The sequence below is a fragment of the Bombus affinis genome, chromosome 10, assembly GCF_024516045.1.
Source record: "Bombus affinis isolate iyBomAffi1 chromosome 10, iyBomAffi1.2, whole genome shotgun sequence".
Lineage (NCBI taxonomy): Eukaryota > Metazoa > Arthropoda > Insecta > Hymenoptera > Apidae > Bombus > Bombus affinis.
In genome coordinates, this window is record NC_066353.1 from 1,910,231 (window position 1) to 1,931,083 (window position 20,853).

General features: G+C 29.6%; 5 protein-coding genes across 12 annotated transcripts in view; 2 read left to right on the top strand and 3 right to left on the bottom strand.

The window, feature by feature from the left end:
* The window catches only part of LOC126921358 (follistatin-related protein 5-like), a 46,769-nt gene extending 44,208 nt beyond the window's left edge, over positions 1-2,561 (top strand). For both annotated transcript variants that reach the window (XM_050732873.1, XM_050732874.1), the window contains exons 13-17: positions 61-276; positions 360-510; positions 601-801; positions 887-1,033; positions 1,106-2,561. In XM_050732873.1, coding sequence (XP_050588830.1) covers positions 61-276; positions 360-510; positions 601-801; positions 887-1,033; positions 1,106-1,335 — 945 coding nt within the window. In that variant the 3' untranslated portion in view covers positions 1,336-2,561. The remainder of the gene's footprint in view (positions 1-60; positions 277-359; positions 511-600; positions 802-886; positions 1,034-1,105) is intronic.
* On the bottom strand, positions 1,478-9,379 carry LOC126921356 (uncharacterized). 3 transcript variants are annotated; one of them, XM_050732870.1, is made up of 15 exons: positions 9,260-9,379; positions 8,932-9,149; positions 8,217-8,451; positions 8,000-8,109; positions 7,907-7,939; positions 7,512-7,792; positions 7,166-7,436; positions 6,350-7,077; positions 5,825-6,097; positions 4,936-5,193; positions 4,062-4,370; positions 3,748-3,965; positions 3,555-3,671; positions 3,354-3,472; positions 1,478-3,274 (listed from the first exon to the last, which is right to left on the bottom strand). In XM_050732870.1, the coding sequence occupies exons 3-15, from the start codon at positions 8,423-8,425 to the stop codon at positions 3,102-3,104; spliced, it is 3,099 nt and encodes a 1,032-aa protein (XP_050588827.1). In that variant the 5' UTR covers positions 8,426-8,451; positions 8,932-9,149; positions 9,260-9,379; the 3' UTR covers positions 1,478-3,101. The 3 variants fall into 3 exon arrangements, with proteins under 3 accessions (XP_050588827.1, XP_050588825.1, XP_050588826.1); XM_050732868.1 differs by having other exon boundaries at positions 7,907-8,109; XM_050732869.1 differs by lacking the exon at positions 8,932-9,149 and having other exon boundaries at positions 7,907-8,109; positions 9,260-9,368.
* A 417-nt stretch (positions 9,380-9,796) lies between these two features.
* LOC126921360 (type II inositol 1,4,5-trisphosphate 5-phosphatase) lies at positions 9,797-15,081 on the top strand. 3 transcript variants are annotated; one of them, XM_050732880.1, is made up of 19 exons: positions 9,797-10,018; positions 10,220-10,397; positions 10,492-10,672; positions 10,794-10,928; positions 11,014-11,129; positions 11,209-11,351; positions 11,427-11,600; positions 11,708-11,870; positions 11,953-12,131; positions 12,211-12,432; positions 12,509-12,644; positions 12,722-12,901; positions 12,962-13,058; positions 13,128-13,265; positions 13,336-13,433; positions 13,708-13,885; positions 13,961-14,088; positions 14,167-14,278; positions 14,348-15,081. In XM_050732880.1, the coding sequence occupies exons 2-19, from the start codon at positions 10,332-10,334 to the stop codon at positions 14,512-14,514; spliced, it is 2,613 nt and encodes an 870-aa protein (XP_050588837.1). In that variant the 5' UTR covers positions 9,797-10,018; positions 10,220-10,331; the 3' UTR covers positions 14,515-15,081. The 3 variants fall into 3 exon arrangements, with proteins under 3 accessions (XP_050588837.1, XP_050588836.1, XP_050588835.1); XM_050732879.1 differs by having other exon boundaries at positions 10,262-10,397; XM_050732878.1 differs by having other exon boundaries at positions 9,797-10,397.
* Positions 15,082-15,427: 346 nt separating this feature from the next.
* Positions 15,428-18,262, bottom strand: LOC126921365 (importin subunit alpha). 2 transcript variants are annotated; one of them, XM_050732893.1, is made up of 9 exons: positions 18,096-18,255; positions 17,848-17,915; positions 17,630-17,731; positions 17,164-17,474; positions 16,814-17,069; positions 16,607-16,745; positions 16,156-16,514; positions 15,731-16,063; positions 15,428-15,650 (listed from the first exon to the last, which is right to left on the bottom strand). In XM_050732893.1, exons 3-9 carry the CDS (start codon positions 17,693-17,695, stop codon positions 15,555-15,557), a joined length of 1,560 nt encoding a protein of 519 aa, XP_050588850.1. In that variant the 5' UTR covers positions 17,696-17,731; positions 17,848-17,915; positions 18,096-18,255; the 3' UTR covers positions 15,428-15,554. The 2 variants fall into 2 exon arrangements, with proteins under 2 accessions (XP_050588850.1, XP_050588849.1); XM_050732892.1 differs by lacking the exon at positions 17,848-17,915 and having other exon boundaries at positions 18,096-18,262.
* An 826-nt stretch (positions 18,263-19,088) lies between these two features.
* Positions 19,089-20,662, bottom strand: LOC126921381 (vesicle transport protein SFT2B). 2 transcript variants are annotated; one of them, XM_050732941.1, is made up of 5 exons: positions 20,263-20,661; positions 20,125-20,138; positions 19,837-20,006; positions 19,418-19,535; positions 19,089-19,329 (listed from the first exon to the last, which is right to left on the bottom strand). In XM_050732941.1, the coding sequence occupies exons 3-5, from the start codon at positions 20,001-20,003 to the stop codon at positions 19,201-19,203; spliced, it is 414 nt and encodes a 137-aa protein (XP_050588898.1). In that variant the 5' UTR covers positions 20,004-20,006; positions 20,125-20,138; positions 20,263-20,661; the 3' UTR covers positions 19,089-19,200. The 2 variants fall into 2 exon arrangements, with proteins under 2 accessions (XP_050588898.1, XP_050588897.1); XM_050732940.1 differs by lacking the exon at positions 20,125-20,138 and having other exon boundaries at positions 20,263-20,662.
* Between the last annotated feature and the right edge of the window lie 191 nt (positions 20,663-20,853).

Sequence of the window (20,853 nt, forward strand, 5' to 3'; positions counted from 1 at the left end):
TCTATTCGTTAAATACAACTACTACGATTAAAAATAAATCTTACTCTCTTTATATATTAGGTGGTACCGACCGACAAAAACCCTGTTCAGCTCTGGTATGTTTCCTCTCTCGATCAAGTATGGATATTGAACTGGCGAAACGAGAAAGACATCGATGTAAAAACGGTGCAAGTAATAGAAGATGCTGCTCAGAAAAAAAAGCACCGAGCAATTCGACCAGAGCCTATCGATGCGCAATTTGATATAATCCAAAATATTTATATTCCTGAATCACAAGTAAGTCTCTTAATCATTGAAAATTATCATCTACTCTGAAACTACATAAACGTAAGTATTACCGTATACTTTTCATCTTTTAGGATATTGAGAACGTGTTCAAATACGGTTACGTGAGTCATGCGAATCAACGTAACATGTATAAACTTGATTTAAAGAATATGAAATATACACGTAGCGCTGATTTAAGTTCTTATAATTGTGTTCCAGTGAATGTCCAATTTTCAGTCCTATGTGAGTAATTTATTTTAGTTATGTATTAAATTGATAAATGTTTGATACATAACTGAAACAATCTATAAATATACCTTACAATTTTTTCAGATGGATTTGTAGTAATCGAATGTCAAGAACCGGTTACCAACCGACCAACAGGCCAATTGCTGTTAGATTATTTAACTGACACCGTTCTTGCATACAAACCAAATCTTTTAGGGAAACCAACTATTTCACCCGACTCTCGGCACCTTGTCACGTTAGACAAACAAGACACAGGCGTAACTCTAGTCGTACAAGAAGTATCATGTAACTAGAATTTATTTTTTCTTTATAAGATTATTAACGGTATTACTCATAACAATTAACCAATCCTTTTTTTTTTTTTTTTTAGCTGATGGTTTAAAATTCGCATTTGACGTAAAAACGACATTGAATATCAGCGATATCGCGCTCTATCCATCACAAACGACGCACGGTTATGATATTTACGCATCATCCATTGACAAAGAAAACATTCTCTTCCTTGATCTGTCCACCGGTATGATGAAAATTTTAAAACACAATAATATAATAGTACATCAAAAGTTAAAACATTAATTTTTAACTATAGGTAAAGTGGAAATGATAACAGGCGTGGGTAAAGCAACGTCGCCTAATTTAACAAAATGGGGAAACCCGAATAGACCAATTGTACAAAGTGGCATATTTGGTAAATATATGGTCAGCCCATCTAGTGATGCACTATTTGTTTTAAATGGTGAAACCCGAACAATAAATTGCGAGATTGGAGGTCTGGAACATCCTGGAGCAGTGGTATGGTTTACAGTGTCTTTACATTAAACAATCGAAATTTTGACAACGATACACGGCGCGCATAGATAGAGAAAAGTAGGCAAACACAGAAGAAACAGTGATATGTACATCACCATTTGAACAAAAGGGTAGAATAATTGTAGTTTTGTTAGGTTAGAGAAAGGAACGGTTGAAACAAATTTTGAGAAATATATTCTAACACCAACATACCATTATTCATGGTTATCGTTAAAATATCTAAAAAGTTTTCAAGTACTGCTCTTCAATAATTAACGGCGTATTTTTGACACCATCGAGCAAATAAACGTTTTTGATCGTTACAATACAAATATTTATCGCGAAACATTTAACGATAAGATTTTTAATGTACATACCAAAGATCGTCTTTTACATACATATTTAACGTACCTAATCATTACCCTATCGGTGGCCTTAGTTTCCCTCGATTTTGCATATCTCAATCTTTGTACTAATATATTTCTCTTTCGAATAAATTTTTGATGGCTATAAGAATACAATTACAATTCTTCCAAATAGCAATTAGAATAATGTTATTTCTTACCCAACATGTACTATAAATTATTAAAATTTAATATTATTAAACTCAATATAACAAAACAATTTAGAAATTTGGCGATTTTTATCTCTAACGATATATTAAAAGTTTTTCGTTAAATGATATCAAGAGATATTAATGTTATAGCCAAAAATCAATAACTTGTATATCGTAGCTAAACCAGTTGATTAGAAAACAAGAAACAATCACGAAATTACATAAATCGAATGAACACAAATATAATACAGTATAATCACTTCGTAGTTGGCAGGTCTTAACCGAAAAATTAGAACCATTTCTTTTTCGATAATTTTTACAATAACCTATCCGGCAAAGACGTATAATACAGTTATCGGGCCACAAATAGTATATTAACAACGGGTATGATGATTATGTATTATAACGCATGCGTGTGTCCATTGTACACGTGAAAATACGAGCGCATATAACAAGTAAAATGAATACCTTGTAATAAAATTACAACAAAACTAATTTAATAAATAATCTGCAAATACAAATCCTTTTTGCTACAATGTACATGCAGATTACGAACATTTTAGCAGTCTTGTATCCATTCAGATAAAAAGGAATTAGTGATACAATGAATGGTTACGCTCCATCGTTAAGAATCGTACTTTTAAGTGTGTCTAGCCGTAACGTTCGCCTTTATTCACTAATAAATTACGTCTGTTCAAAACCTCAAAGTCTACTTTAATCACCTACTGTACAAATTCGACGTACGTTTACGCACTAATCTGGTATAAATACGCTTAGTTCTTTCCAAATTATCAACTCTTCCTTGCATAACTGCTGTTTTTCACGATTAATGTCATTAACAATCTGATAATTACACTATACCTTCCAATTCAATAAACAATCACCGATAAAATGCAAGAATTTACCCCTAGTGATAGATACAATTGACAGTCAATGAATTTCCACGTGTATATCCCGCTCGCTATACCGTCTGTAAAATGTTTACTGCGAATTGAACAGCATCAAATTGAATAATATAAGGAAGGAAAAGAGACACAGAGGCAGACCATGAACGAATTATTAGGAAAAATAGATCGAAAGATTTGTAAGCAGTTTTCCATTCAATATGACGTAGTCTGATCAACATATAAACGCAGCACCTTGTAAACTCTTCTCTTGATTTCCCAGTTACTCTTCTGTTTCTCACACTTTGTATATCACTGGCACTATCTATTTGCCAGTTTCTTTGTTCCAGCACTGGTTATATATTGCACGATTTTAAATTGGTCCCTTGCCGACTGTAAAAAAGTATATATGCATTGCTAAAATCTTCCTCCTGAGGTTTTTGTCTGCTCGTAATTTCATCATTGTAGTAGTACCACATATCAGTGCGAGGATTTTTTGCGTATGCTGTATAGTGTCCAGCTGAGACCCCTTATAATACATTAACAATACATAAGAACATCTCTTACATCATTTTTAACTACGAATGAAATAAAATGAAGATATATACCTCCAAAATGACAAACGCATGCATAAAGATCGTATAAGTGTTGTCCAACGCTCAAACCAACCAAGGGAAATGTAACTTTATCGTCTAACTTCATACTAGTACACTCATAAAATACAAATCTATAATAAACAAAATACAATTATCCTATTTTGTAGAACAAATTTTATCTTTACGTCGCCATACAATCAAAAGTAAACATACCGTTTCAAATATACTATAAGGAACTTGGGATATCTATGAACTGTGAGAGTTTTCGTAGCGCATCGATTTCGTTCGCATTTTGGGCAAAACCAAGGATTGTATTCGTCTAATGTTTCACTATAAAATATTATTTATTAGTTATTTGAAAAATTTGTAGAACTAGAAAATTTTAATCATCAATGATAAATTTTACCTTTGACTAAATGCTTGAAGACAATCATATAAAGACAAAGGATGATGAGGCCTTTGTTTGCTGACGCTAACATGATCAATGGGCGATGCGGTCTTAGGAACCTGTTCCGTATAACGTACAGCTAGAGTATCACCATTACACAAGATTACCATACCCGTTTCGGGTACACTGCACCCTGTACAATGTGTAGTATACATACAACGAGAACAATGATGCCCCTATTAAGAAAGGTGTATTCGTTAATATATTTAATTCTATATCAAAAACTATTTATATTGAGATTAATATCCACAAAAAATAATAGAGATTCTAACCTGTCCTGTAACAAAATGAAGAGTATAATTTCCTTCTTGTGGTACATTTTTTCTTACAATATCATACAAGTCCTTAGCGTTTACTCTTGAAGGTAATCTTACTAAATGCGGATATCCAAAAAGTTTTGTTCCTTTACGATTGTTTGTCGTTTCATTTGTTGTATCATGTCGCAACACCAATGGTACATTTAAGATCCTAATTGCAGGTCTTGGTCTGCCTGTTTGATCTATTTTAATAAAGGATGATGCAGTCATATAGGTTGAACACATTGGACACATTTGCGGTTCCGTTTGATTTTTGAAGTAATTCTGTTAAATTAAACATAAAACAATAACTTACAAAGTTTACATTGTAACATGTGAGACTTAAATATATACTTAAAGTTCAATTTTTGCAATGTGATATGACTGTTAAAGGATAATATAATACCCTCAGTATACAGCAGCTTCAGATTAGTCTGAATTGAGTTCCAAAGTATAAGTCTTTTGGCTTGCGGATTGTACTCAAATAGCGAATCATACGGGGTTCCATCTTTTCGTTTCCAAGTACCTCTACTTCGAGCGAAGTTTCCTGGGCTAATTGGCAACAAAAAGCTATTTCTGGTTCCCGTACGTACCCTTATGATACCGTCCGGCTAGAACGTTTATTGACTGAATCTCAGACCTTCCCGAGGTGAAAACGTGGTAACTATGTACCTTGCCTGTACACCCCTTCCGCTAGATTGAAGCTGCCGTTTTCATCATCGGGTTTACGTATTATACCAATTACGATTATGCGAATAAAGTATCAATAATAATGTAAAAAATAAATTAATAGGAAATTTTGATCGTTTAATGCTGTTCATTAGAAAAATTCAGCTACAGAGTAGCCTACCTCAATACAAGTATCGCACATAACAAAGTTGCAACTATTTCCGCTATGCTTTTTCAAATCTCCGTCCAATTCTTCGAGACAAATTGTACATGGAATTTCTTCTCCCATAACTGTACATTTTTGACAGGAATCAGCCTCCGTTATACGATCTCCACCACCGTCTGATACTGAAGTGTACGCATCAGGAGGTTCCGTGAGTTCAAAGGCATATATAGATCGATTTGTATCATTGATGTGTCTCAAGAGTGTATTGTCATCCTTAAATGTAAAACCTTGATGTACAATCCAACAATGACAATTCCGTCTAGTGTGATAAGTTACAGCAAACAAGATACATAATTCCCGATACCTACGGTGCAAGGGTAAAATAATATAATCGAGGAATGATGGCCATAGTTGGCCAATAACAAGAAAGTATATAACGAAAACCAAATTAAACATATATAAAAGAATACAGAAACAAAGAAATTGAATCTGTGTGATGGAATGTAGCCTCGTAACTAAACTTTACGCTACGAGAATGTTCTTCCACAACATTTACTCTTGGAGAGCAGTATCAACGATTATCGAGACTACTCGATAAGCCGCCTTCTTCACCCTCCATAATTATTCTCGCATTAACATATAGACCCACGCACCGTTTTTCATGATATGGAATAAAATTGAACTTTATCCCTAATTAAAACAAATAACTTGATACATCCTTAAAAAACATATTGGATTAGAGGATTATCCTAGTAACCTCATTATCCAAATATCTACTAAATCTGCAGACTTCTTTGAAATACCATAAACTCACAATGGACTGACTAAACGAATAAAAATTTCTTAATATATACATACATGCAATAGACATTAGTTAAGGAACAGTTAAGCTCTATATGCTTACCAGAATCTTTGATATATGATTTTCTAAAACTTCGGCAAGTGCAATATTTCTTACTGCAATATTTTCTTTCCCAAGTGTTTTTAGTAGCTCCTTCTTCAATTTCCCAATGCGTGATTGCTTATTTAATGAAACAACACATTTTATAGGTTGATCACCATTTGCGGGAACATATGTAACGTTTAATTGTCTTTCCATTGCATGGGGCAGCGGTACTGATAAATACATGAAAGGTTCATATGTAACAGAAACATGATTACATACTGCACAAACAACCTATAAAGGAAATATAACAATGAAAGTTATTTCAATCGTATATATAAATAACATGTATATTTGTAATTTAAACATTATCATATATCAGCAAAATGAGACCTGCTTTTTATGCTTTGCAAAGCAAGAAGGTATAACTGCTGAAGTTTAATATAGGAAACATTTTACGGTAAAAATCAATTATGTGTGTAAATTACCCCAACGCAGTCTCCATAGTATAAACATAAAGTATCATATATGATACAATAGATTTACCTTGCTTTTAAACTGTCCCTGGAAAGTATCAACGATAATACTCCTATTAGATTTTAAATGCTTTGCCCAATGTTTGTCGGCTTCAAGCTCATCTTGTGTCTCTATAGCACCATTTCCATAGCTTTGTGACATTCGTGTACATTGAGAACTAATGCTTCCTTGACCATCACGTTTATGATTCTTCTCCTGATCATCCAGTCTCATACGTTTTACATTACATTTTTCTAAGCCATTATCATATTCTATATCAGAACCACTTGATGCATAATCTACACCACAATTGACTTTTTGAACATTGACTTCCTTTATTCTTTTGATACTGACACTTTTATTGTCAAAATCATGATTTTCCATTAGATTTGAATTGTCTAAAGGCATTCTACGAACATTTTCCTTTGGAAACTTTTGAGAATCATAATGAATCTCATTATTACATTCTTGTTGTGTTACTAAAAAGTTTGCATTGCTAGTTTTCGCTTCTTTATGAATATCATAAAGACCATGATATTTTGGTACATTTTTCGAAAGTTCGATTAATGTTTCCAGCCTTAACGAGGGTGCAACTTCACTTTTTTTTTCATCAACTTCATTGTGGATAAACGTACTTGACTTTGCTTCAACAGTTTCATCAGAATCAAGCGTTTCTTCATCATCTTCACCATCGTTTAAAGGCGATCCTCGTGGCGAATTTGCAATACTATCTAATTCACCTATTGGTGAACCTAAATCTAAAATCAATTAATTTTTATAATTTCTGTGTATGTACCATGTATATAATTTTTACTTATTATAAATCTATATTAAGTATATTTTTACCTCTTGGTGAACCTGCCATAGTAACATTAGGACTATTTGGACATTCTGGTGATGGTAAGCAATCATACATTTCCAATATATCCGTATTACAATTGGAATTACTAGTGGCAGTGACTGGGGACATCATTTTCCCATTTGAATTCTCAATTGAATTAATAGAGTTGGCAGTGGTTGTAGATGAAGGAGTTTGACAATTTTTTGTACACTTTGCTGTATTCATTTGTTCATGTAAAGAATCCAGTAACAGTGCAAGAAATTCTTGACAATCATGCTGTTAATTATTATTTATAATAATTATTTAAATTATTCAATAATTAAACAATCTATAAAGATATCTTATAATTACCTGTCTATTGTCTTTAAATTGTGAATGATACGCGCCTAATGTCTGTTTAAATTCAGTAGGCCTAAGGACACTATATTTTCCAGACCACATTTTGCCAAGAAGTACACTAAAATGTGCCATCAATGATCCTGGAGGAGGTAGTTTTTCCCCCCCCTGCTGTAAATCCAAAAAATGTCGCAGGACTGGTGGTGTTGCAGTCAAACATTGCAAACCAGCAGCCATAAAGCAAGTATTACCAAGATTACGAAGACCACATACTCCAGCACGTAAAACTACATCTTCTATAACATAGAAACACACAAAAATATTACTATTCAATAAACTTAATAAAGAAATTCATTTCAAAATGAAACTATTAGAAGTGTATACATAAATACATAAGAATTTATACACACCCATGGGAGAATCATCTTGAGAATCTCCACCTTCTGAAAACAAATTATTTAGAGCTGGAGTACCGGGAGGTAAAAATGGGCCATACTCTATACCAGTTCCGCTATCACCAATGGGATCTGCACCAACATCTGTGAAATCATTTAAACCAGGTGGTGGTGGAAGTGGAATAGCATAATCTGATGTAGAACTATTTGCTTCAGTCCTATAACAAAAATGTTGATATAGACCAATATGATTTGTTATATATAGCAATATATATATATATATATATATATTGCTAACTATTTGAACAAGTAATATTAATGATACCATGTATCTTCGATTCCCATATTAACTTCTGATGAAAGCAATTTATCTTCTTGAAGAGTTAGAGTATGATCTAAAGAAGACGTCAGTGGACTGAGACCAGTAGAATCTAACACCTCTGATATCTCTGCTACTTCAGGCAGATAAAAGATTTCAGACGATCCAATCATTGAAATATTTTCTACTTCTGAGACATCCACCTTATTGTCCATTCAGATAGTAAAATAGCAAGTGTTACCTAAAAGTATAATTATTACAAAAGAAAGAATCAATGTACATTTGTTAAAATCAACATTATATCTTCTTCTAACATAAATACATTTTCTTCAAAAAGTTTTTCCATATTAATAATTTTTAAAATAATAAAAGCTTATATTTGTCTTAGCAAAAATTCATGAAATTAATAATTTATATCTATAACAAATACAAACCTAATATATATGAAAGTATAAATATCTAATACTATGAAATAATACAATACAGAGTACATTTACTAGAAACAAAAAGGTTTTATAAGATTTATTTGTTGCTTTGTTTTTCTTCTATTTTTTTGTTAATATAACATGCATTACTTAAGTATGTTTTATTTACTATAAAATTAACGATAAATAAACATGAAGGAACATTACATAAAAACATAAATGCCATTTCATACTAAACTTTTGCAAATTATATTATATTACATAAAATCATCAAACAATACTTAAATCATCCTAACCTAAGACGTCGGGTACGATTACCGCGAATTCTTTGGCGTCCTATTCTTGTAAGCCGGAAAACTCCTTGAGGAACAATTATTATCGGTAACTGGATTTTTTTGTCTTTTATAAGTAAGATTATGTTATATTGGCTAGTACACTGATCAATATGGAAGAAACTGAATTCTATAGTCTATAAAAGTACAACTAGACCTTGCCCACTCAAATCGTAATCATCCTGTAATGTTGTAATACCATAAGTTCGATATAAATTTACACAGAAAAATCATACAATTTCATATTTAATATGAATGCATAAAAGAAAAAACAAAAACAATATTCACTTACATTGCAGAAAATCCACTTTCTTCTTCGTGAAGTATCTATACCGCCATTGCAGTAAACGGCATGGTCAATGGAAGCGTTAGAAAAGGAAGATTTACCTACGGCGCTTCAGGAAGTTGGCATATTTTCTAATTTATAATGTAGGTACTTCCTGCTTCCTAGGGAAATTTCATTTGCGCGCCTAAAATTGTATTTTACATTTGATAAAAGCTTTCGTTTCTACAAAAAATTATTTTATGAAAGACGATGTGGATATATCAAAAAACAATACATATTTCTTTTACTTCAGAAGAATTATATCTGATTATATATATAAGTAAACAAATTATACAGATACATGTGTAAAATGTAAATATTTTAATAATGTTTTATTTTATATAAATGAATCAGAAGATCTAACTAGATCTAACTGATTTTAACGAGTTTAATGAGAAATCCTTTTATCTTTCTTTTATCTCATGGAAACACTCCATTTGTGTATACACATTTTCATTGACGAATATATGTATATACAATACCCATACACATATTGAAACTAACAAAGCTATATATCTACTGATTTCTTTGACACACACGAGGGAAACAAATTTAATCATGTCTAATGTCAATTATCGTACTTTGTCACTCCTTTCTCCTCAGTGATAAATTAAACTATATAGTATAAATTAATTAGTAATTGTACTGGAACATATTTTAAAAAGATATAGCAGTCTATATGAAAAAAATGCAATGATAGCTGAGTTTTAGTACAAATAAGATAAGGTAATGTTTGATCTGGAAAGAAAATAACATTTTATGACGAAAATTCGTTAATAAAAAATAATCATTTTATTTAGCTTTATGAAAATTATATTATTAACACTAGTAAGATTATTTTGATTCATTACTATTAGTATAAACAAGCATATACATTATTCTTATTGTCACTCTTATTAGACATAATAATAAATAAATCTTTGATAGAATTAAATTATAATTTCATTAATATTTGACACTTATATGAAGAGTATTCATCCACCACACAAGGATTTTCTATTAAGTCTTTCAAGCAGTAGATAATACTTTATTGATAAAAATGTCATCATCAGAACAATCAATGATTGTACAATCAAAATTTGTCTCAGGGGAGACTGTAATAATTGTATCCTTTTATTAAAAAGCAAGATTATTGTCTCTTGCGTTTTCAAAGAATATATATAAGATATATATTTATAAAACCTTAATTATTTATAAAGGCAATGGATGCATCATTGATACAAGGTTGGGTTAAAGCTGCACGAATTATAGCACTTCTTAACAAGGGAACCACTCATGCATTGGTTATTTTAATTACTTCAAGAACACCTCCTCAAGTTTATAGTGATCTTACCATAGAAAGAGTATTGCCTATTGATCAAGATTTTAAATGTAATATAAGTATGTAATTTTATTTAATTGTTTACATGTTTAATAATCAATTTATATGTAATTGCAAGTTACAATTGAACTACAACTATTATAATATTTTATCTACAATTTATCAAATTTCATTTATTAGATACTGATGAAAAGCAACAAGATGGTTTAGATGTTTATCTGAATGTTACATCAAGGAAATTACACCTTGTATTTGAAATGAGGCCTGGAGTAGCAACTAGCTCCTTAGTGTCTGAGATATTTAGGGCTATAGAAGGTAATCATGTTATTTATCATTTAATTTTATATTATCAACAATATTTTTCTATTAATAGTTAATATATGTTTTTTAATCATTATAGTATATCAAAAAACCAAGAATTCAGCATCAGAGTTTTTATGGGTTCAAAAATTGACAGGAAATACACGTAATTTAAGTTCTAATACCAATGAAGAAATACAAGATAATACCGATCCTGTTAGTAGTTATACTAATTTTTATTATAATGATATTTTTTTAGAAATTAATAATGGAAATTTTAAAATATTCTTTATAGTTGGTAGATTTAGAAAGTCCAGTTTTAGTTGTAACAAGACGCAGCATTGCTTCTGGCAAATCACCAGTAGCTGCCAGAGAATCAGCAGTGCGATATCAAATGGCATGCAAAGAAGATGATTATACATACAGTAAAACATTTCGGTTTGTTTTATTTTCCTTATATATTATTAAATATGAAATATTTCTATTTGTCAGTCTATAACCAATTTATTATAGTATATTTATTGGTACATGGAATGTAAATGGCCAACCGCCAAATGGTATTAAATTGCGTGAGTGGTTGAGTTATGATAAAACACCTCCTGATGTATATGCAATTGGATTTCAAGAATTAGATTTAACTAAAGAAGCGTTTCTTTTTAATGATACTCCAAGAGAAGAAGAGTGGAGGTATAAAATTTATAAGGAAATATTTACGTTTTTATAATTATTTAAAAATATTATTGAACAGTACATCAAAGTTATTATTGCTATTCGTGCTATTAATATGTTTATAGGCAAGTTGTAGCAAAATCTCTTCATCCAGATGGTGTGTATGAGCAAGTAGCTATTGTGAGATTAGTCGGTATGATGTTACTTATATATGCTTTACATGGTCATATACCTTATATAAAAGATGTATCAGTTGATACAGTAGGTACTGGTATCATGGGTAAAATGGTAATATTTATCATGTCTTCTAAATGATTAAACGCCTCAAAATTCAATATGTGCGGTATTATAGCAATTTAAATCTTATCAGGGTAACAAAGGAGGCGTAGCAGTAAGCTGCTCTATTCACAATACATCGATTTGTTTTGTTAATGCTCATTTAGCAGCACATTGTGAAGAATATGAAAGACGAAATCAAGATTATGCAGATATATGTGCGCGATTATCTTTTGCAAAATATGTTCCACCTAAAAGTTTTAAAGATCATGAGTAAGTGTTTTATTCAAATATTGTTTCAGAGTATATATTAATAGAAGTATATTTAAAAACACAAAAATTTTTAATATAGCCAGATCTATTGGTTAGGAGACTTGAATTATCGAATAACAGAAATGGATGTTCTAGTTGCTAAACAACATATAGATGCAGAAAACTATGCTCCTATCTTAGCTTTAGATCAATTAGGTCAACAACGACGATTAGGCCGCGTTTTACAAGGATTTCAAGAAGCAGAAATTACATTCAAACCAACATATAAATATGACCCAGGCACCGATAATTGGGACTCAAGGTTTCACAATTACATTTACAATTTTTCTCTTTGTATTTAAAAACTTTTCATTGAGCATAAATGTATATAATCACAGTGAGAAAGGTAGAGCACCAGCATGGTGTGATCGTATACTATGGAAAGGTGAAGCAATTACATCAATAGATTATAAAAGTCATCCTGAATTAAAAATTTCGGATCATAAACCCGTTAGTGCAATTTTTGATTCTCAGGTAAATATAAATATTTTTTAATAATATATAAATTATATATTCTTGAGCTTTATATTTTTATATCTAAAAATTTATAGATCAGGATCATAGATATGACAAAATATCGTAAGATTCATGAAGAAGTTATGAAAAAACTTGATAAGTTAGAAAACGAATTTTTACCACAAGTGATGGTTGATACAACAGAAATCATATTTGATACTTTGAAATTTCTTGAACCTAGCAGCAAAGAACTTATTATTGCTAATACTGGCCAGGTAAATAAATTTTTCAAACTTATACACTTATTGTGTATATAATAATTATACTGTTCATAGGTACCAGTTCAATTCGAATTCATAAAAAAATTAGGCGATGCTAGTTATTGTAAAGATTGGCTGGATATAGAACCGTTTAAAGGTTTTATAAAACCAGGTATGATTTCTTCCTCTTTTTCTTAACTTGATTAGATATTTTATAATCCTATTTATACATCATATTTAGGAGAGAAATGTGATACTAGATTCGAAATATATGTCGACAAAAGATCGGCATGTAAATTAAATTCTGGAGAAGATAAATTATATGATATTTTAATTTTACATCTTGAGGGAGGAAAGGATATATTCATAACTGTTACAGGTAGCAATACTTTTAGTCGCTACTACATTGCTTTTAAGAAACAAAAAGGCAGATTATATAATTTTCTTAGGTACTTATGAAAGAAGCTGTTTCGGATCTTCAATGGAAGCTTTAGTTCACATTCCAGTACCAATTAGAGAAATTCCTATCGGTAGATTAATGGAACTCGTAAGCGTATTACATATATATATATAAATTATATACATAGGGTATCCTATTTAAATTAATTCAATTAATGCTGCTGGTCATTTGGGAAAAATTTCTTACATCAAATTATGTGTCCTTTCAAATCGTTCAATTTTGATCTGAAATATCTTTTAATATCATCAACAGTTTCCAAGATATTTGAATGGTACAATTTAAATGGAACATCCTGTATATAAAAGAATAAAACTAAAATACTACAGTTAAGTTAATATTACTTTATTTCATCGAATTGTAGGAAAATAATAAAAATCTTTCTCAAGAACCATATGCTATACCTAAAGAAATATGGCTATTAGTTGACAGATTGTATCGACATGGTATAAAAACGACGGGGCTTTTTGAGACACCCGGACTTCCCAGTGAAATTATAGCAATAAGAGATTGGCTAGACAATTGGAGCCAAGATCCAATGCGTATCCTAATCTAAATATTAACTTACAATATTATATATTATTATAAATAATTCTGATTCCTTAACTTCTACAAAGCTGGTAGCGTACATTCAGTTGCAGAAGCATTACTTTTACTTTTAGAATCTACAGCAGAACCTTTAATCCCGTATAATCTTCATAGTGTATGCTTATCCGCAGCAACAAATTATTTACAGTGCAAACAGGTGTGTAAATCTATAATTGTTTAAGAAAAGATAATACTATATGTTATGTTCCTTATTATTTAAAATATTTTGTCGTAGATTGTAATGCAACTTCCAGAAATAAGGAGAACAGTTTTTGTTTATATTTGTTATTTTTTGCAAGAATTATTAAATCATACTCAAGATAATGAATTGGATGCCAAAACCCTCGGTAAGGCTCTACACTATACTATTTATTGCTATAATTAAAAAACTTATTTGTTATTCATTTATATTGTAGCAACAATATTTGGATCAATTTTTTTAAGAGATCCACCAAGAAGTAGATGTGATAGAAATCAAAGTAGTCGTACTCAGATCATCCAAGCAACAATTGACCGAAAGAAAGCTGCATTTGTTTATCACTTTTTAGTAAATGATCAAAGCGACTTTATTCTTGGCCGATAGTAATTAGTATTTAAAACTTCAAAACAAGTATTTATTAAATGCAGTGCAGCTAATGCAAGCTTTAAACGAAATAAAATGTTTTGTTTAGGAGAAAATAATTTTATAGGTAGCAGCATGTTAAATAAATATTTTATGACATTAATATTTCTATAATAGTACTTAACAATTATGCGAACAAAATTTTTATAATGAAATAATGCACGTATATAAACAACTTGCCAATCCAGAAACATTTTAGATGAATACATCGTGTGCTTACATGACATACTCCTATAATCGGATAAGAAATTCATATTATAATTTCATCTAGTCTTTGTAGCCTAAAACGGTTAAGTATGTATTATACATGACTTTATTTATAGCAAGAAATTGTATTGATTTAAGTTAATTTTATATCAGCTTGTAATTATTATTGAATATTTAGAACTATGACACTGAATATATAAATTACTTGTTCAACGCTTATGACTGTATTATATAAGATTATTTAGAACTACACTATCAATACATGTTAACTTTTGTATCAAAATTTTATTAAAAAATACATATAAATTGTAATGTATATAAGTAATGTAGTTCATAATATTTTATAGACACATAATTTAATAAATCATGACAATTACATATATAATAAAAAGACATAAAAATAATCCATACATAAAATTTAAACAATGATTAAATACAAAAATTAATGTTTCAACACGTATGTATTGTAAATTTGAAAAAAGGACACAAAACATTAAAATGATTTTAGAATATCGCAAAATACATAATTCATACATTACAGAATATTCTGAAATTAATACCAGGAATGATAAATAGCGAATTCTATTAAAAGGAAAAATGAAAACAAATAACTTGAAAGCTATATATAGAGAGGAACATTAATTGGAAATTGATGTCCAATAAAGCATTATGAAAGAGACAGAAAATTTCGTTTTTAATGTTCATTTTTAACGACAGAAGGATGTAAATCTATTTACAAAATGAACTGAAACACACACTAGTATATTAAATGACGTAAAACTGATCAAGGGGTTTTAAAAATTGAATCCGCTCTGTGCAGTTTCAGTTGTTTTAAACTCCAACTGACCATCAGCTACTGCAGGTGTTGCCAATGTTGATTCCTGTGCCTCCTATAAAAAAAATCTTTTTATATGATATACAAGTACAGTTATTGGTAATTAAATACTAAATTTTTTATAAACTTTCTTACAGGTTCTGAGAAGAAAGTATCTATCATTGCAGTAGCTTTTTGATATACTTGTTCTACTTCATGATGTTGTAAAGCTTCTAATTTATCCAAACCTCCAACTTCTTCTATCATAATAGCTACTCTATCAACTTCTCCCATTTTTTCTGCTGCACTGCAGATATTACTTAAACCATCAAGAACAACAATTATTGTTTTCCAATCTTTAGCTTCTAAAAGATTGCAAAATGGCCCAAGCACTCCCAATTGTACTAATTGGGCTAATTGTTGTACCGATCCACTTGATGTCAAATTTGTTACTGCCCATGCTGCCTCCTTTTGAGATTTAAAATCTCCCTAAAAAATAAAATATATAATTATAATTAAATACATTATAATATTCTTAATAATTAATTAGTTAAAAAACATAATTTACACTCTTAACTTACACACTCTAGAACATGTATCAAAGGTGGTAACAATGCAGCATTTATAACTTCTTGAATTTGTTCCATGTTTCCAGCAGTAATATTACTGATAGTCCATGCTGCCTCTTTAACAATATTGAGGCGATGATGTTGTAGCAATAAACCTAAATATTGTAAACCACCTGCTTGTATTATCACATCTGTCTGTGCATCATTGCCTGTAACTATATTTCCAACAGACCGAAGTGCTGGTGTTAAGACTGTCACTTCAGTTGAACCGAGTAATTGTACAAGTTTTGGGATAACCCCACAATCAATAACTGCTTGTATTTTATCGTTAGGACCATCAGTAAGATATGAAAGAGCCCAGCAAGCATCAGCTATAGTGAAAAACTTGTTTATAGTTACAAGATTTAGATTTATATTTATAGTTAAAAATGCAGCAAATGTTACATAAAAATAATCAATTTACCAAGTATGTCTTTGTCACTATTGCTAAGTAAACGATTTAGCACTGGAAGAGCGGTTCTCACAACATCAAATGGAGGTGGAGGATTTTTATTACGACACAAATTTGATAATGTCCAAACAATGTTACGTGTAAATGTTATCTGCAATGATAACAAACTTAATAATACTATTATACCTTCATTAAAATGAATATGTATATTGTACATACAGAAGTGTCAGGTTTAATTAACTCTAATAAAAGTGGCATAGCATCAGTTCCAAGAACAAGATCTCGAGCCATTGCTCCATCTCCAGCAATGTTTCCAAGTGCCCATACAGCTTGTTCAGCAACATTAGGTGATGCAGATTTAAGTAGTGCAACCAATTTTGGTATAGCACCATGTTTAACAACAGCAAGAGTTTGTTCTGTTGTACCAGATGCTACATTCGTTAAAGCCCACGCTGCTTCAAATTGCAATGCAGTGCTACAAATATTTAATATAAATAATACTTTACACATACACTGAATAAGATTAAAACAAAATTATTATATATATGTATATATATATATATATATACTTGTGATGATAATCCAAAAATTCAACACATAGTGGAACAATTCCACGCTGTATCATATTATCTATAGGTGGACTTTTTTCCCGGCTTAACATTTTTCTACATGTCTGCGTTGCTTGAAGTCGAATTGTTTCATCCAAAGATTTCATGCCATTAACAATTTCATCTATTGATGAAAGAAGTGAGTGATCACTTTCACTCACAGAGTTTTGTGATTCTTTGCCTATATTTAAATTTCTCCGTTTTAGTAACTGTTCATCTTTCCTAGCTTTACGTAATTCCACTGATATTTCATTTCTTCTTCTACGTGCTTCCTATAATAGTAATTTGTACAACATTGCATAAAACAATAATTCAAAAATTCATTTTTACATATATGGAATATATTTGTTCATTAAAGAATGTAACATAATATTTTATATATTTTTATAAATTATGTGCTTTATAAATATATAATTGATTAACTTACTTCATGTTTATAATTGAATTTAAAATTAGCTTTACGACTATGGCAATCAGCTTCTGGTGCAGGCATTTTCGTATCTTAAGCAAATTAGATCTAAATTTTCTTCTGTAAAAATATAAGTAATATGAATCACTAATGTATGCAATTAAAAAATAGGATGTAACTTTTAATAAAATTCTACAATATATAATTAAAAGAATATGAAGTTTGTTCTTTCCCACCTACTAATTATATACGTAATGACTTCGGCGTAATTGCATGTAATGATTGTGATATCCTGTCAGATAGCCTAGTATAAATGCGAACACTGTATTATATTGTAAATCGCATTAAAATATTACGCTAAATATTTTAAATCTACGTTTCCTAACGGTTATTTACTATTTTTTTTCAGCTCTTCTCAACGTTATATGACATCTATCTATAGTGTAATTTTAAGTATATATTAAAGTTGGAAAATTTCACTTACTGAAAGTATGTCAATAAATATTAAGATACGCAGAATAAAGGATGGTTTATCGAACACTTCATGAGCCGATCGCGACCCGCGCGTTAAAGGTACAATGGCTGCTAAAGAATTTTCTTTGTACTTAGAACCTGTTGCTGTTAATCGAAGGACGTAAAAGAAATTATTGTTTATACCTTCAACCAACTAGAACTTCCATCCGTGTATGACGAAATATCGTATTGAATCATGATTGGTGGTTGCAATTATGATGAGATGTGATTGGTTGTTCAATATTCAACGTTTAATTTTTAAATGAAAACAAATTAATCAAAGTACCATTTATCTTCATGTATTTCATACTAATCTATATAATTAAAATAAAATAATCTATTTAACTTTTATAATCTTTTACTAATCTTCATGATAGTTTTAAAAAATGAAGATATAAATTGTACTTGAAAAATTAATCGTAACGGGACATTTTAGCAATATTTTAAATTTACGTTTTTTCATTGCCTTCTAGTGTTTACTATTAAAATTAGAAAGCGAATTTTTTATAATTACATTATTAGTATAAGTAGTACATTAGTATAGTATATTACATTATTAGTTTAATTATAATAATAGTTAAAGCAAGATTAAGTCAGTATTATACAAAATATACATTTACAGACATACATACTTATAAGTAGAAGATAATAGATAGATAAAAAGATAAAGAAATTCATATTACGAGCAATAAATAATTTGATTTCCATTTAATATATAAAATTATTAATACACTGTACAAAGATTAATAAATATAAGACGTAATAAACATTACAAAAGAAATAACATTATAATATTACATATCTTACATAAACTTAGTAGATTCCTTTACTTTCCTTTATTTACAATATTATAAAATATTACAATATTAAATATATGTGCAAAAACATCTTATGGTATACATCTTATGAGGTATACGTATATTTTAATTGTAAAAATTTCTAGTTGGTTAATACTACATTGTGCCTTAATTAATTTTTTTATTTCAGTTTATAATTTATATAATATAAAATAACAGTATATAAGTTTGAACATTTTTGTTAAGTTAGGGATATTATTGTACGTTTTGCAAGCTTTTTCATGTGATACATGACTCCAGAGTTTTTCTGACAGCATCACGTGCATAGGGGATATAAGACAAGGAATACCAAGTCATTGCCAATGATTGAATAATTATAAACATAAGAGCCAACCCAGGATTCTTCAACTAAAAATATGCATATTAATTGAGTTAAATGTTATTTTATATAGGGAATAATATTCATGTATAACAAACTTTATTATATTATACTTACATGCAAAGCTGCAAATAATGTCATTACAATTGCGATAAATACTAAAACAGTTGCCACGACTCTTGTTGGAGCAAACATCTTCTTAAACTGATTGAATGGACCCATCAAAAAGCATGTGCTATGAATAAAATAAAAAATATTTTTCTTTTATCAGAATTATATGATTATACTCAACTATAAATTTCATTGAAAACAAATATTATATGTAATTATAATAAAATAAAGGATTATTAGGAAAATGATTACACTGAATCTATGCTAATCTAATTTTTGTAGTTCTTGTTATACTATATTAACGAATTCACTGAATTATTCATTGTTGAGGCCCCTTAAGTAAAGAAGCAGATTATAAAGAAAATGTATCATGTAAATACTTAGATATAAGTTTAATGATATTCGATTTTAATATATTATTTTACCTTGCTAATGAGATGATATTGCCTAATGTATAAAATACAGCAAATACTGTGAGTCCTTTGTGTAAAAATAAGGCAAAGGATCCAAGGAAGGAGCAGAGGATACCAACAATAAAACAAATAGCAAAACCTTTTATTCGAGTAGACCAACTTAATGTAGATTGATCCATAACCTAAAAATAAAAATTTATACAATTTATCTTAAATTTAAAAATTCTTCACGTGTTGATATATACAGTTATGTTGAAAAATATACACAACTTTGCATCCTGTTTTAATCTACAAGCTTACCAAAGAATCCACATCTGTATTCCATTAAAAATTGTATGCATTCATAACAATAATTCCATATGAATAAAATAAAATTATATGTATATCAAAAAACTAATATTATTAATAATTATATAACTTTAATATGACATTAATTACCTGAGTAATAATACCACTTTCTTCATCGCATTGATCATTACCACTTAAAGCTCTCCTTAACTTATCCATCGTCCGTTTCAAATTAATTAACTATTATTTTTTTAAAAATAACGCTTTTACTTTAATATTTTAAAATCAATACACTATCCTTTCATAAAATTAAAAACGATCTGTCTTTCGTAAATATGATTCATTTCAACATTCAACTATGATTATTATAATATAAATATTATTAAAATTGAAGAAACGATAATCTAATACAAAATGTTACAAAATTTTTCACGCGGGAATGAATACTATACTATGCGGAACAGCTGTTCCCTATAAGCTGCACAATTGAGTACATGCTTTATTTATCATAAAGATGCTCCTTTTATCTTGAATGTAAATACGTAGATATACAGGATGTCTTTAAAAGGCATTCAGTGATGCAACACAATAAATTTTTCAAGACCTATAAAATTGAAATTTTTAAACTATATAAACAGTTATTTTATTTATAGGTTGGGATGATAAGAAGTACATGATACATAACTTTGGTTCGGCTATGTATCAATATTATCTGTATTGTGATACAATAAAGTAAATCAC